The 14016-nt window shown below is 34.4% G+C and overlaps 2 protein-coding genes across 2 annotated transcripts; both read right to left on the bottom strand.

Moving 5' to 3' along the window:
* Positions 1–52: 52 nt before the first annotated feature.
* LOC21406971 (heat shock protein 83) lies at positions 53–3279 on the bottom strand. Its single transcript, XM_010090750.2, has 4 exons — positions 3024–3279; positions 2269–2410; positions 1860–2140; positions 53–1738 (listed from the first exon to the last, which is right to left on the bottom strand). The coding sequence occupies exons 1-4, from the start codon at positions 3159–3161 to the stop codon at positions 188–190; spliced, it is 2112 nt and encodes a 703-aa protein (XP_010089052.1). The 5' UTR covers positions 3162–3279; the 3' UTR covers positions 53–187.
* A 3946-nt stretch (positions 3280–7225) lies between these two features.
* On the bottom strand, positions 7226–10129 carry LOC21406972 (heat shock protein 83). Its single transcript, XM_010090751.2, has 4 exons — positions 9890–10129; positions 9300–9441; positions 8915–9195; positions 7226–8788 (listed from the first exon to the last, which is right to left on the bottom strand). The coding sequence occupies exons 1-4, from the start codon at positions 10025–10027 to the stop codon at positions 7244–7246; spliced, it is 2106 nt and encodes a 701-aa protein (XP_010089053.1). The 5' UTR covers positions 10028–10129; the 3' UTR covers positions 7226–7243.
* Between the last annotated feature and the right edge of the window lie 3887 nt (positions 10130–14016).

Below are 14016 nucleotides of genomic sequence, written 5' to 3' on the forward strand. Positions count from 1 at the left end.
CCAATTAAAACCCCAAAAAAACCAAAAAAAGGGGAAAAAAAAAAAAAAAAAAAAACCCCACATAATCAAAGAAAAAAGACGACTCTCCATATTTAACAAAAAGCCCACCAAGGACTCAGACCATTTCAGACATGACTCTACACATATCTGATCAATCTTGTTGCATCCTTGCAGTGCCTCTCAATTTTTAATCAACTTCCTCCATTTTGCTCTCCTCGTTTCCAGCCTCCTCCAATGGTGGCATGTCGGTGTCATCAGCTCCGGCTTCATCCTCATCAATGCTAAGACCCAGCTTCAGCATTCTGTGAATTCTTGAGGCAAATGTGTTTGGATCGTCTAGGCTAAAACCAGAGGTCAGCAACGCAGTTTCGAAAAGCAGGAGAACCAAGTCCTTCACTGACTTGTCGTTCTTATCGACCTCAGCCCTCTTTCTGAGCTCCTCCATAATGCCATTGTCAGGGTTGATCTCCATTGTCTTCTTGCTAGACATGTAAGAGCTCATGCTGCTGTCCCTTAAAGCTTGAGCCTTCATGATTCTCTCCATGTTGGCTGTCCATCCATATTCCCCTGTAACCAAACAACAAGGTGAGTCCACAATTCTGTCGGATACCACAACTTTCTCCACCTTGTCTCCTAGAATGTCCTTGATTGTCTTGCACAAGTTCTCAAACGACTTCTTCTTCTCCTCCTTTTTCTTCTCCTCCTCTTCCGTCTCATCATCCAACTTAAGTCCCTCCTTCGTTGCGGACACGAGCTTCTTCCCATCGTATTCCTTCAACTGGCCGACAGCATACTCATCGATGGCATCAACCATGTAGAGAACTTCATAGCCTTTCTTCTTCAGCCTCTCCAGGAATGGGGAATTCTCAACGGCCTTCTTGCTTTCACCAGTGATGTAGTAGATGTCTTTTTGGCCTTCCTTCATCCTTGTAACGTAGTCCTTCAAGCTGGTCATCTCATCGCCGCTCTTGGTGGAGTGGTACCTGAGCAAGTCAGCCAACTTGGCCCTGTTCTGGCTGTCCTCGTGAATACCCAGCTTTAAGTTCTTTGAGAAAGCATCATAGAACTTAGCATAGTCTTCTTTATTCTCAGCAATCTCATTGAACATCTCAATGCATTTCTTGACGAGGTTCTTCCTGATAACCTTGAGAATCTTGTTTTGTTGCAGCATTTCACGAGAGATGTTGAGAGGCAGATCATCAGAATCCACCACACCCTTCACGAATCCGAGGTACTCGGGAATGAGCTCCTCGCAGTTGTCCATGATGAACACTCTGCGCACATAGAGCTTGATGTTGTTCGTCTTCTTCCTGGTGTCAAACAGGTCAAATGGGGCTCTCTTGGGAACGAAAAGGATAGCCTTGAATTCAAGTTGCCCTTCGACAGAGAAGTGCTTAACGGCGAGATGGTCTTCCCAGTCATTGGTGAGGCTCTTGTAAAACGAAGCGTACTCGTCCTTTGTGATCTCCTCAGGCTTCCTTAGCCAAATTGGTTTCTGCTTGTTGACGAGTTGCCACTCATGACTCACCTCCTTAACCTTCCTCTTCTTCGATTTCTTCTCCTTCTCCTCATCGACATCCTCAACATCTCCTTCCTCTTCCTTCTTGATCTCCTCATCCTCATCATCACTGATCTCCTTCTCAGTGGTTTTCTCCGTCCAAAGATAAATGGGGTAACTGATAAACTCAGAGTGCTTCTTCACAAGGTCCTTCAGTCTCCTTTCCTCCAAGTACTCTAACTGCAATAAGAAAAATCCACAAATCATTCACAACCAAACTCCAAAAACCAAACAATCAAGTAATTTGTACCTAAACATGACATCTGATAACTTAAATAAAATATTATCTGATCATTCTCACCTGGTCCGCCTTGAGGAAGAGTGTGATCTTGGTTCCTCTGCCCAACTGCTCTCCCTCCGTGTCCCTGGTGACTGTGAAAGACCCCCCAGCCTGTGACTCCCAGATGTACTGCTCGTCGTCATTGTGCTTGGTTGTCACAATAACTTTCTCAGCTACCAAGTAAGCCGAGTAAAACCCGACACCGAATTGCCCGATCATGCTGACATCAGCCCCAGCCTGCAATGCCTCCATGAACTCCTTCGTTCCAGACCTTGCAATCGTACCCAAATTGTTCACCAAATCTATCAAAAAAAAAAAAAAAATCGTTCAATTAATTAAGACCATCATTAAGATATGAATAATAAATTTCACCAAAAATGAAATAAGAAGCTTTTGGAGTTGAAGCATAATGAAAAAGTGAAATACGCACCAGCTTTGGTCATGCCAATTCCACTATCAATAATTGAGAGAGTTTTGCTGGCCTTGTCAGGAACAAGCCTAATGAAGAGCTCGGGCTGAGCATCTAGCTTGCTCTTGTCCGTCAAACTCTCAAATCTGATCTTGTCCAATGCCTGTAACAAACCAACTTCAATGTGAATACTTCAATTATATAATTAATAATACCATGCATACCATTCGCCTTTTTTTTTTCCCTTTTTATAAAGTATTCACAAAATTTCTGGAATGTTTTGTCCTTCTAGGCTCTAGCTTCTTTCGGTACCAATAACATATCCTCTAACAGATTTGCAGAGTTCAACTCTTCAAATTATGCTAAAATACAAATAAATAAATAAGCTTTAGGCACACGAAAAACGAGGCCTTTGTAAAAATAGCTCATAGAAAAGTTTTATTAGTAAAATAACTTTTTAAAAATTTTTATTTACAAAATCACTTTAGAATGATTACGAACGACCATTTTTTAAAAAGAACGACCATTTTTTAAGAAAAACGACCAGTTGGTCATTCTAGCATATTTCTCCACGAAAAACAGAGCAGACTCTGAATACTAATATGAGAGTCAAATTGATTCGGATTGAAAAAGTAATAATAAAAGTTTTTCACAAGCTTAAGTTTCGATTCTAATCTCGGAGAATCAGTATAATCAGGACCAAAACCAGCACAATAAGACCGAGGAAACAAAAAAAAATCAGAGAATGGAAATTGGAAGAGGAGAAGAAGACGTACGTCGGAGGCATTGCTGATGAGCTCACGAAGGAAAATCTCCTTGTTGCTGTAGAAAGTGTTGATGATGAGGCTGAGAAGCTGGTTGATCTCAGCCTGAAAAGCGAACGTCTCGGTCTCTCCCATCTGAACCTCCGCCATGGATTCCGATGACAAAAACAGAGAGATTACTGAAGAGAAGACGAAGAAGATGAAGAACAGAGAAAGCTAGAGAACGGAATTGGAAGCGTGATTGCGAATTGGGAATTGGAAAGTGATTTCTTTCTTGTGTTCGTGAGATGGGAATGGAGGAGAGTGGTATTTATAGTGGAAGAAGTTCTAGAGGCTTCGTCGGGAAATGAAGGAGGTCATGAAGTGGAGTCGGGGACGTTCAGATCAATTTTCGCGGGTTCTAGACTCTTCTTCCATTGGCTATTAAATAATAAGAATTGTTTTTTTTAATTTTTGCGTGGGACTTACGCTCGGCTTGATTCGTTAAGAGCTAGACGACCATTCTGCTGTGCCACGCTGGTAATTGACGACGTTACTTTCTTTCTTTCTTTTTTTTTTTTTTTTTTTTTTTTCTTTTTTTTTTTTTTTTTTTTTTTTTTTTTTTTTCCTTCTTCTTCTGTGTAACGACATTACGTATAAAAGATAAAAGGGAAAAATTTACTCTCTAAATTTAAGTTTAATATTTTCTATTTTTAAAAATTTTATGCTGGTATTTTGACATTTTAAATTTTTTTTTTATATATTTTGGAATCATTTTTTGAGACACAAAAAGATAAAATTATTTTTATTGTAAAAATTTATCTATTGACCAAAATTTTGAAGAAAAAAAAAGAATTTTAAAAATTTGTATACTTATAAAGCATAATCCTTTTTTAAAATTCCTCTCTTCAAAATCTTTTTTAAGTTTTTTTCTTCAAAATTCTAGTCAGCAAATAAATTTTTACAATAAGGAAAATTTTGTCTTTTTATATCCCGAAAAATAGTTTCGAGGTATTAAGAAAAGATTTTTTAAAATGTCGAGATACAGGTATGAAATTTTCAAAAATAAAAAATATCAAATTTAAATTTTGATAGAGTACCAAAATGAAATTTTCGGAAGACAAAAACCAAAAAACAACAAGAACCTATTTCACGACAAGTAAGCCATGAAATTTAATAGGGGAAAGTTGAGATAAATCAAAATTTTGAATTGACTTGTTAATGTAGTGAAAATTAAAATTTAATAATTTTTTATCTCGTTTTATTTTTTTTTATCTCTTTATCTTCATTTTTTATTAGCTTAATCTTTATTTTTCATTATCGTAGTATTTTTTGTGAAGAATTATTTATTTATTTATGTCAGTGTTTAAATTTGAAATAATATATACAAGTAAAAAGATGTAAACAAGAGGTTATAAAATTAAAAGTAAAATCTAACCTTTAAAAAAGAAAACCTAAGGGTGTAAAAATAAAAAATTTAAAGTATTTTGCACAAAGTTTAAAATTTAAAAATTTTCAAAGGACAAACATAAATCATAGACAAAGTAATATTTTTTAAAAATGTTAATAATACCACTTGGGCCTGGCTCACAAAAGAAATGACGAGAAAAGATAATAAACGACATGGACGTTAACGACAATAATAAAAATAACAAGAAATATCCTCGAAAGAGGAAAAAGAAGATGGAGCGAGAAATGATAAAAGCACATACAAACGACAAAAATCTAAGAACGACATAAAATAAAACGACAATAAGGTTTTTTTTTCTCGTTAATTTCACCCATTTAAATTTAAAATTAAAATTTTGTTATAATAAAAAACTCTTAAAAATAATCATATTTAATTTTTTTATTAAAATAAAAAATTCTCACATAAAGTCATATCTTAACTTAAATTATAAATTCAAATCAGCGACATAAACGGAACGGAACAGAGAGAAGAAGGAGAGACTCTTTAAAAAAATAAAAAAATAATAAAAAGAAGAAGAAGAAGAGACTAGAGAGTTCCGTCAACCAATCAACTTTACCCCTCTCCGCTTAACTCTCCATTTTTCCCAGTTCTTACATCGCCGTTTCGGCCTTTGAGAAGAGAAACCAAAACCAAAACCGTTATCGTTAACACCAAAATAAACAAATGGCAATTTAGCTGATGAAATGACCTCCCATTTCATCAGGAGAAGACAGGAAAAACGACGTAAACGACAATCCCATCAAGGAAAAGATTGTGGAAACCCAAAAAGAAAAACTTAGCATCGAAATATGACTAAAAAGCGACATGAAACTCAAATCGAAATCCATCAAAATTGATTTAAACTGGAAGAACAATATAACGCCACCAAAAACAACAAAACAAAAGGTTTAACGCCAGTAGCATCTAAAGCGGATCAACATAGAAACAAAATGAAGCAAACGACGTAGATATTGAAACACGAGATTATAATGAAAATGAAAACGACTAAAACAAATCTACAAATGACATTAACAAGAAAACGACATTCATTTGCAAACGACATTAACCTTGAAAAATGAGTTACGAAGGAGAATACAAACAATGCAATACCAAACATAAAACGACAACATTCTAGAAAAAAAGACCTAAAACGACAGCAAAACAAAGACGACACCCACAAAATAATGAAAAGGAAACTTGAAAAAAGGACATCCCTTTATTTCCTCCCAAATGACATTAGCGTAAAAAACGACGACAAGGTTAAAGCGACATTGAAGAGTAACAACACGAAAGTTAAGACTCAGTCAACGACATAAACACACTTTTGGAACGCTATAATGAGATTGCGCACAGGAGTGGATGTAATTATTTCTTAGAATTGACCTTGATTGAAATAAATTCATTATGAATTTATCAGTGTGGTACTGGTTGGATTTTTAGTCTAACAACAACGTCAGTTTAAAAATTAAAAATATAAAAACATTTTATTAATTTTGAATGTAACATTTAATTTAGGTTTAGATCTGTGGGAGTAACAGAACAAACAAGAGCTCGTAGATCATTTGTACTCGAACGTTCACATGATAATGCTTAAAAAGGCGCCACAGATTCAGTCGTCCACTCTTACTACATAGCCAGAAGTGGAAAGATTTCAGGGTTTTTTTTTTTTTTTTTTTTTTTTTTTTTTTTTTTTTGTATTTTTGAGTTACGGTGATTTGAGTGATTATTTTGAGTTAAATTTAAATTATAATTTGAGTTGAAGTTGTAATTTGAGTTTGTGTTTGGATATACACATTTAAGTTATGATTTGAATTGAGAATCTTTTTGAATTTACATTTGGGTGGGTCAAAACTCAAATTTATATTTAGATAGTATTTTAATAAAAACTCAATGGTGATGAAAAAATTTAATAAGGTATATGGGTGTGGTTTTATTCGTCTTTTCGTTGTAAATGTCTAAATCAGAATTAAAATGAAAAAATTATGACATTTTTAAGAATAAAAAAATATTGTTCATTAATTTGAGTTCGAGTTTATGAACTCGAGTTGAAGAGAAAATTTGAACTCGAGTTGAAGAGGAAACTTAAACTCGAATTTAACCTTAAACTCGAGTTTAAACTCAAATTTTACAAAGAATATAAATTTAAATAAAATTATAACTTAAATTCAAATATTTTCTAAATTTTGTTGCAAAGAACAACCCTTTTGACTTCTGCCTTGAACTCTGAGATCACGATTAACAATTATTAACACCTCGGATTCACCACTGATTGTCTCCTTTCCTTAGGAGGATTATAATAACTGGTCTTACGGATGAGAAAGCCTCTCTTGGCTTCTACAGGTCCGGTCCGGGAGTCAAGATTTCAAGAAACATCATGTAATGAGATGTTTCAATTTTCATGATTTCGATATGAAAAGCCCATTCTACTATTATATATATATAAAAAAAAAAAAAAAGAAGCTCCTTTCTACTCGGTTTTACATGATTATTTGGTTTTTACGAGCAGGAATTTGCAAAACACAGCGAGGATATATGACGATGTTGCAATAGGATAATCTCAAGGATTGGCATATAAGAAATATATAGTATTTTCAGACGTTCATTGTGATAACGCAAACATTATCCACATCAAGAGCAAGAGTAAAGCATTCACAAGGACCCTAAAAAGATGAAAAACTCAACCAAAACTAGACATGACACTCCAAAAGAAGCAGACACCATAAACACACACAAGAACTTTTTTTTTTTTTTTTTTTAAGATTTTGTACTCATCAGCACTGCCATGAAATTTTATTATCTAAGCTCAGTCGACCTCCTCCATCTTGCTCTCCTCGTTTGCATCCTCCAATGCAGGCATGTCTGCGTCGTCTCCTGCAGTTTCATCCTCGTCAATGCTGAGACCAAGCCTCAACATCCTGTGGATCCTCGAGGCAAATGTGTTGGGGTCGTCGAGACTGAAACCGGAGGTCAAAAGGGCAGTCTCATAAAGGAGGAGCACCAAGTCCTTTACCGACTTGTCGTTCTTATCGGCCTCTGCCCTCTTCCTCAGCTCCTCCATGATGCCATTGTCCGGGTTGATCTCCATAGTCTTCTTGCTAGACATGTAAGAGCTCATGCTACTATCCCTTAAAGCTTGAGCCTTCATGATTCTCTCCATATTGGCTGTCCAACCATACTCCCCTGTGACCAAACAGCAAGGTGAGTCGACAATTCTGTCGGATACTACCACCTTCTCCACCTTGTCACCTAGAATTTCTTTGATGGTCTTGCACAAATTCTCAAATGACTTCTTTTTCTCCTCCTTTTTCTGTTTCTCCTCTTCTGACTCATCATCCAGCTTCAGTCCCTCTTTTGTTGCAGAGACGAGCTTCTTTCCGTCGTACTCCTTCAATTGCCCAACAGCATACTCGTCTATGGCATCAACCATGAAGAGTACTTCATAGCCTTTCTTCTTAAGCCTCTCCAAGAGTGGAGAGTTCTCAACAGCTTTCTTGCTTTCACCGGTAATGTAATAGATGTCTTTCTGGCCTTCCTTCATTCTTGTAACGTAATCCTTCAGGCTGGTCATCTCGTCGCCGCTCTTGGTTGAGTTGTACCTTAGCAGGTCAGCCAACTTGGCCCTGTTCTGACTGTCTTCATGGATACCCAACTTTATATTCTTGGAGAACGCATCATAGAACTTAGCATAGTCCTCTTTGTTCTCGGCAATCTCGTTAAACATCTCAATGCATTTCTTGACGAGATTCTTCCTGATAACCTTGCGAATCTTGTTTTGTTGCAGCATTTCACGAGAGATGTTAAGTGGCAGATCATCAGAATCTACAACACCTTTCACGAATCCGAGGTACTCCGGAATGAGCTCCTCACAATTGTCCATTATTAACACTCTGCGGACATAGAGCTTGATGTTGTTCATCTTCTTTCTGGTGTCAAACAGATCAAATGGGGCCCTCCTGGGAACAAAAAGGATAGCCTTGAATTCGAGCTGCCCTTCAACGGAGAAGTGCTTAACTGCAAGGTGGTCCTCCCAGTCATTGGTAAGACTCTTGTAGAAGGACGCGTACTCCTCCCTTGTGATCTCCTCAGGTTTCCTCAGCCAAATTGGTTTCTGCTTGTTGATTAGTTGCCACTCGTGGCTCACCTCCTTAACCTTCTTTTTCTTTGAATTCTTCTCTTTCTCCTCATCGACTTCCTCGACATCTCCGTCCTCTTCCTTCATTTCTTCATTCTCATCATCACTGATTTCCTTCTCGGTGGTCTTCTCGGTCCAAAGGTAAATGGGATAGCTTATAAACTCGGAGTGCTTTTTCACAAGGTCCTTCAATCTTCTTTCCTCCAAGTATTCCAACTGCAAAAGGAAAACAAAAGAAGACAAACTTGGTCAACACCGCAACGTCGAAGAAAATACGTCTATGGTTTTAAACAACAAACATTATATTTAAAATAACAAGCAGTGATTGGATCGAATTCTTACCTGGTCATCCTTAAGGAAGAGAGTGATCTTAGTTCCTCTCCCCAGTGGCTCACCATTTACATCTCTAGTTACCGTGAAAGACCCACCAGCCTGCGACTCCCACGCATATTGCTCGTCGTCATTGTGCTTGGTTGTCACAATAACTTTCTCAGCAACCAAGTAAGCCGAGTAAAACCCAACACCAAACTGACCAATCATGCTCACATCAGCACCAGCCTGCAATGCCTCCATGAACTCCTTGGTACCGGACCTCGCAATTGTACCCAGATTGTTCACCAAATCTAACAAAATCAACCAGTTCAATTTCAATTAGAACTCCAAAACTTGAATAGTTGAACATTACTATAATGACGCTATCAAAGAATCGGGTGATTGAATAATATACCTGCTTTAGTCATGCCAATACCACTGTCAATGATGGAGAGAGTCTTGTTAGCCTTGTCAGGGACAATCCTGATAAAAAGCTCGGGCTGCGAATCGAGCTTGCTCTTGTCCGTTAAGCTCTCAAACCTGATTTTATCCAACGCCTAAACAGAACAAAAGGCAAAATAACAATGAAAAATAATTCCCACACTCAAATCGTATTATCATCTTAAAGCTTCTCAAGCCTCTTTATTTGTTTACACACACACACACACACATATTATATTCGTTAGCATAAGTTTCGGTTGAAACAAAGGTTATATAGAAAATTAAATGGAATCATCCATCTCACGAACAGATAACTAGTGTTCAACCTAGCTAAGAATTTTTCTCAAATCCTATTGTTTGTTTCACGTTTCCTTTTCATTGTTCCTATATCTCTAGTGACAATTACTCACAATTACAAAACCTACAGCACTACATGGAGTCGTTTCACAAATTCTTCTCGGTAACCAAACAATGTACAGAAAAACAAACAACAATTCCAGATTCACAAGCTCGAAGAAGTAGAAAAGGAAAAAAAAAAAAAAAAAAAAAAAGGTAAAAACTTACATCAGAAGCATTGCTGATGAGCTCACGAAGGAAAATCTCCTTGTTGCTGTAGAAGGTGTTGATGATCAGGCTAAGAAGCTGGTTAATCTCAGCCTGGAAAGCAAAGGTCTCGGTCTTTCCCATGCGCACGTCTGCCATGGATTCCGATCACCACCAAATTCGAACTCAAAACAATCAAAAAGTTTTTTTTTTTTTTGAATCGGCGAGAGCGAGAGAACGGAAGCGGTTGACACGTTTCGAGAGTTGCGAACTGAGAGACAAGGGCAAATCGGGTATTAAGATTTATAGGAGTGAGACTGAAGGGTGGGTCTTTCGCGGGGAATTTCGAGGAGGTTCTCGTGGCTTCTTGTCTTTGCAGTTGCTAGCGAGTTCGCGAGATGTCGTATGAGTTTCGCGGTTTTGAAGTGTTCCACCTTATATTTGAATTTTTTTTTCGTTTTCAGTATTGGCCCCAAATTTTTTTATTTTTGGAGACTTTCACCAAAATTTTAATTTCAAAAATCTATTTTACTAACTTTTTAAGTTTCATTTTTTTTCACCGATTCGAGTTTTATTATAATAAAAAGTTCTTAAAAACAATCATATTTAATTTTTTTATTATAATAAAAAATTCTCACATAAAATTATATTTAAACTCAAATTAAAAACTCGAATTAACGAACTAAACGGACCTTATGATTACAGTGTTTCTCATTTTAGTTAGCTTCTCGTTAAATTGGTGACCGAAAACCAGTAAACATCTCGTGTTAGGACAGAAAATCTCATGTCCAACTAAAAATTTTCAAATCTAATTCAACTCTCTTTCGAACACTTTCAAAACTAAATCCACATTAAATTATCAAAATTAGAAGTTCAGGTGTTAAGTCGCCTACAACTAAAATGTTTAAAACAATAATGTTGAAAACCCCTTTCATCCCAAAAAAAAACAATTACTTTGACATCTTGTAGTTTTAATACTATTAAAAAAGGTATTCTAACAATTTAAAAAGTGTTATTTCAATATCACAAAGTCGTTTTTTGAAATATAAATATCCTTTATATTATTAACGATAGAAAATAAGTTTAAAATACACAAAATTATTTTAAAATGTTTTGAAAGCAAAAATTAAAAAAAAAAAGCGCACTAAAAAAGATAATCAAACTAAAAAAAACTTTCATTAACTTAGTGGTATGTTTATGTACGCGTAATCAGAATGGTCATGAATTAGAGTGGGCATAATTCAGAGTGACTAAGATTTAGAGTGAGGAATCAGAGTCAGAATAAGCTGTTTATTTAGTAACAAGATTCGAAATCAGAGTCACTTCACATTTCATTCACGTGTTTACATCCCAAATTAGAATGAACTAGTGTAAAAATTCTAATATAACCTTTAAGTCAACTATATATTTTTAATTTAAAAAATAAATTGTGTACTTGTTATATTAAAATTAATCATTATTAAAATATTTAGTACAATAATAGAGTAATATACTAATAAATATAAATTGTATAATTATTTAAAATATAAAAATAAATTGACAAAATTTAAATAAAATATATAAAATAAAAAATAGCGTTAAAAATTAAAATTTATTATTAATTTATTAAACAAAATAAAGTACATATTTATTATATTAAAGTTAACAATAATTACATTAATATTACAATATTAGACAAATAAAATAGTAAATATAGGTTGTAATTATTATTTTTTTAATTTTATATTTGTAAGTAACATAAGGGTATGATAGTAATTTAATTTTCATATTAGAAATGTGAGTCATAATCCTAAGGGGGTATGGAAGTGCTAATCTCAATCCTTAATCTCAAATTTGAGTGGGACACACTAATTTCACTCCCATTTTAAGATAAAAAAGAATAAATAAACATAGAATTGACTCATATTTTCCACTATCATTCTCAATTTTTAATGATTTTGTGAGAGAAGGATCAAATGTGTGACTCTCAAAATAGATTGGGGAGTAAGTTGTAATATTCTAAAATATGTTGGCCAAAATAGGACGAGGCTGTAGTTCGGGGCCTAAAATTAAATTTAATACATTACTTTTTTTTGTTTTGTTTTTTGAATTCTTTACTTGCTTAATAATCGCTATTATTATTCTCTGAGTCGAGAATTTTCTTACGTTGCTTTTTGGAATACTCTCCGTAGCCCGTCTCGTTTTTTCCACGATAATTTAATTTTTAGAGTACATGAGTTTATATTTATATTTTTTATTTTTAATAATTACTTTTTTATATTTAATTTTAAGAGTATATGAGTTTACATTTTTATTTTTTATTTTTAATAATTATTTTTTTATTAATATAATTATTTAATTAAAAATATTATGGATCAAAAGTAAAAAATAAAAATTTTAACTTAGAGTATTTATCAAGATTACGTGAGTGAGTAAGTTATCTAATTTGGGCTTGGATCCTTGAGAATGGTGGACAGACCCAAAGTAAAAGCCCTAATACTTCCTATTTTTTTGGGTTGCAAGCATCAAGTAAAAAAAAAATAAAAAATTTAAAAAAAAAACTTCCAAAAAGAAATAAATACATATTTCCTGGTTACATAAATAATAATATATCCTGAAAACGACAATAAAAATGGAGAACGACAAGGTGAAAACAACAAGAAACGATTAACGGCATTAACTCAAAACACGAGAAAACAACAATATTATACAAAAGACATCAAATTAAAACGACAAAAACAAAAAAACGACAACAAAGTTCGCAAAGGGCAGCTAGCAAAACGTTCAACGTAAAAACGACATTCCGTAGAAATAACAGAAACCGCAAATATGGAAACGACGCAAGTCCTAAAACACTTGGAAACGACAAGGACCTACTCAATTAATATTAAACAGCATCAAACATAAAAACGACGTTAGTATAGAAGCAGTGTGTAACAAACAACTGCAACAAGTAAACGACAAAAGACACCAAAAGGAAAACGATATTAAGATACAAAACGACAGTAAAATAGAAACTACCCGAATCTGAAAATACGGTAAAAGGACAATAGTTTCATAACAACGTCAACGTATTGCAACATCAGCATAAAACAATAACAATATCAAAACTGTTATGAAAACTATTAAAATGCAAAACTAAAAATTTTGGCACTATAGAAGCAGTGTGTAACAAACAACTGCAAGTAAACGACAAAAGACACCAAAAGGAAAACGATATTAAGATACAAAACGACAGTAAAATAGAAACTACCCGAATCTGAAAATACGGTAAAAGGACAATAGTTTGATAACAACGTCAACGTATTGCAACATCAGCATAAAACAATAACAATATCAAAACTGTTATGAAAACTATTAAAATGCAAAACTAAAAATTTTGGCACTATTCACGATTACTGTTTGCATAATACTTATTATTTGCAAAGTAAGATTATCGATTACTGTTTGCATAATACTTACTATTTGCAAAGTAAGATTCTGACATGAAAAGTAACTTTGATTGACTTACATAGTAACTTTGACTGAGGTAGACAGCTACTATTTATAACACTTCCTCTTAGAGGTCCACCATTCAGGATGCCTCATTAAAAACCTTACTAGGAAAAACACAGTGGGATAAAAACCATAATAAAGAGAAAAAGAGTACATCATTTATCTATACGTGTTTATACTACATCGTTAAAAACCTTATCAGGAAATATAGTGGGATAAAATCATAATAAGAGAAAAAGAGTACAGTCACGTAAACTCCCCATCAAGTTGACATGTATAGGCATTCCTCATAAATCTCATAGATGACGGATCCCGATATTATAGATATGCTTTCTAAATGTTGTAGTGGGAAGTGTTTTTGTGAAAAGATCTATTGCATTGTCACTTGATTGAATGTATTGAATATTAATATCCCTATTGTTGGTTTCTAAAACGATTTCGGATGCAGAAACGTGTAACTAGCGGATCGTTGATAACAAAATTTTCATAAAACTTTGAGATACTCTATAGATTACATTAATTTATGCACGAATAAATTAATCAAATTAATTTATTTACCTAGCAAACGATTAGGTCGATAACTTGAGTTTTTTGACCACGAACGTTCCTTGCTCCAAGCTAGTTTAGAACACCCAAATCTTACTTGTCAATTCCTTGAATCTACGATTATAGTT

Source organism: Morus notabilis, unplaced genomic scaffold, assembly GCF_000414095.1.
Source record: "Morus notabilis unplaced genomic scaffold, ASM41409v2 Scaffold297, whole genome shotgun sequence".
NCBI lineage: Eukaryota > Viridiplantae > Streptophyta > Magnoliopsida > Rosales > Moraceae > Morus > Morus notabilis.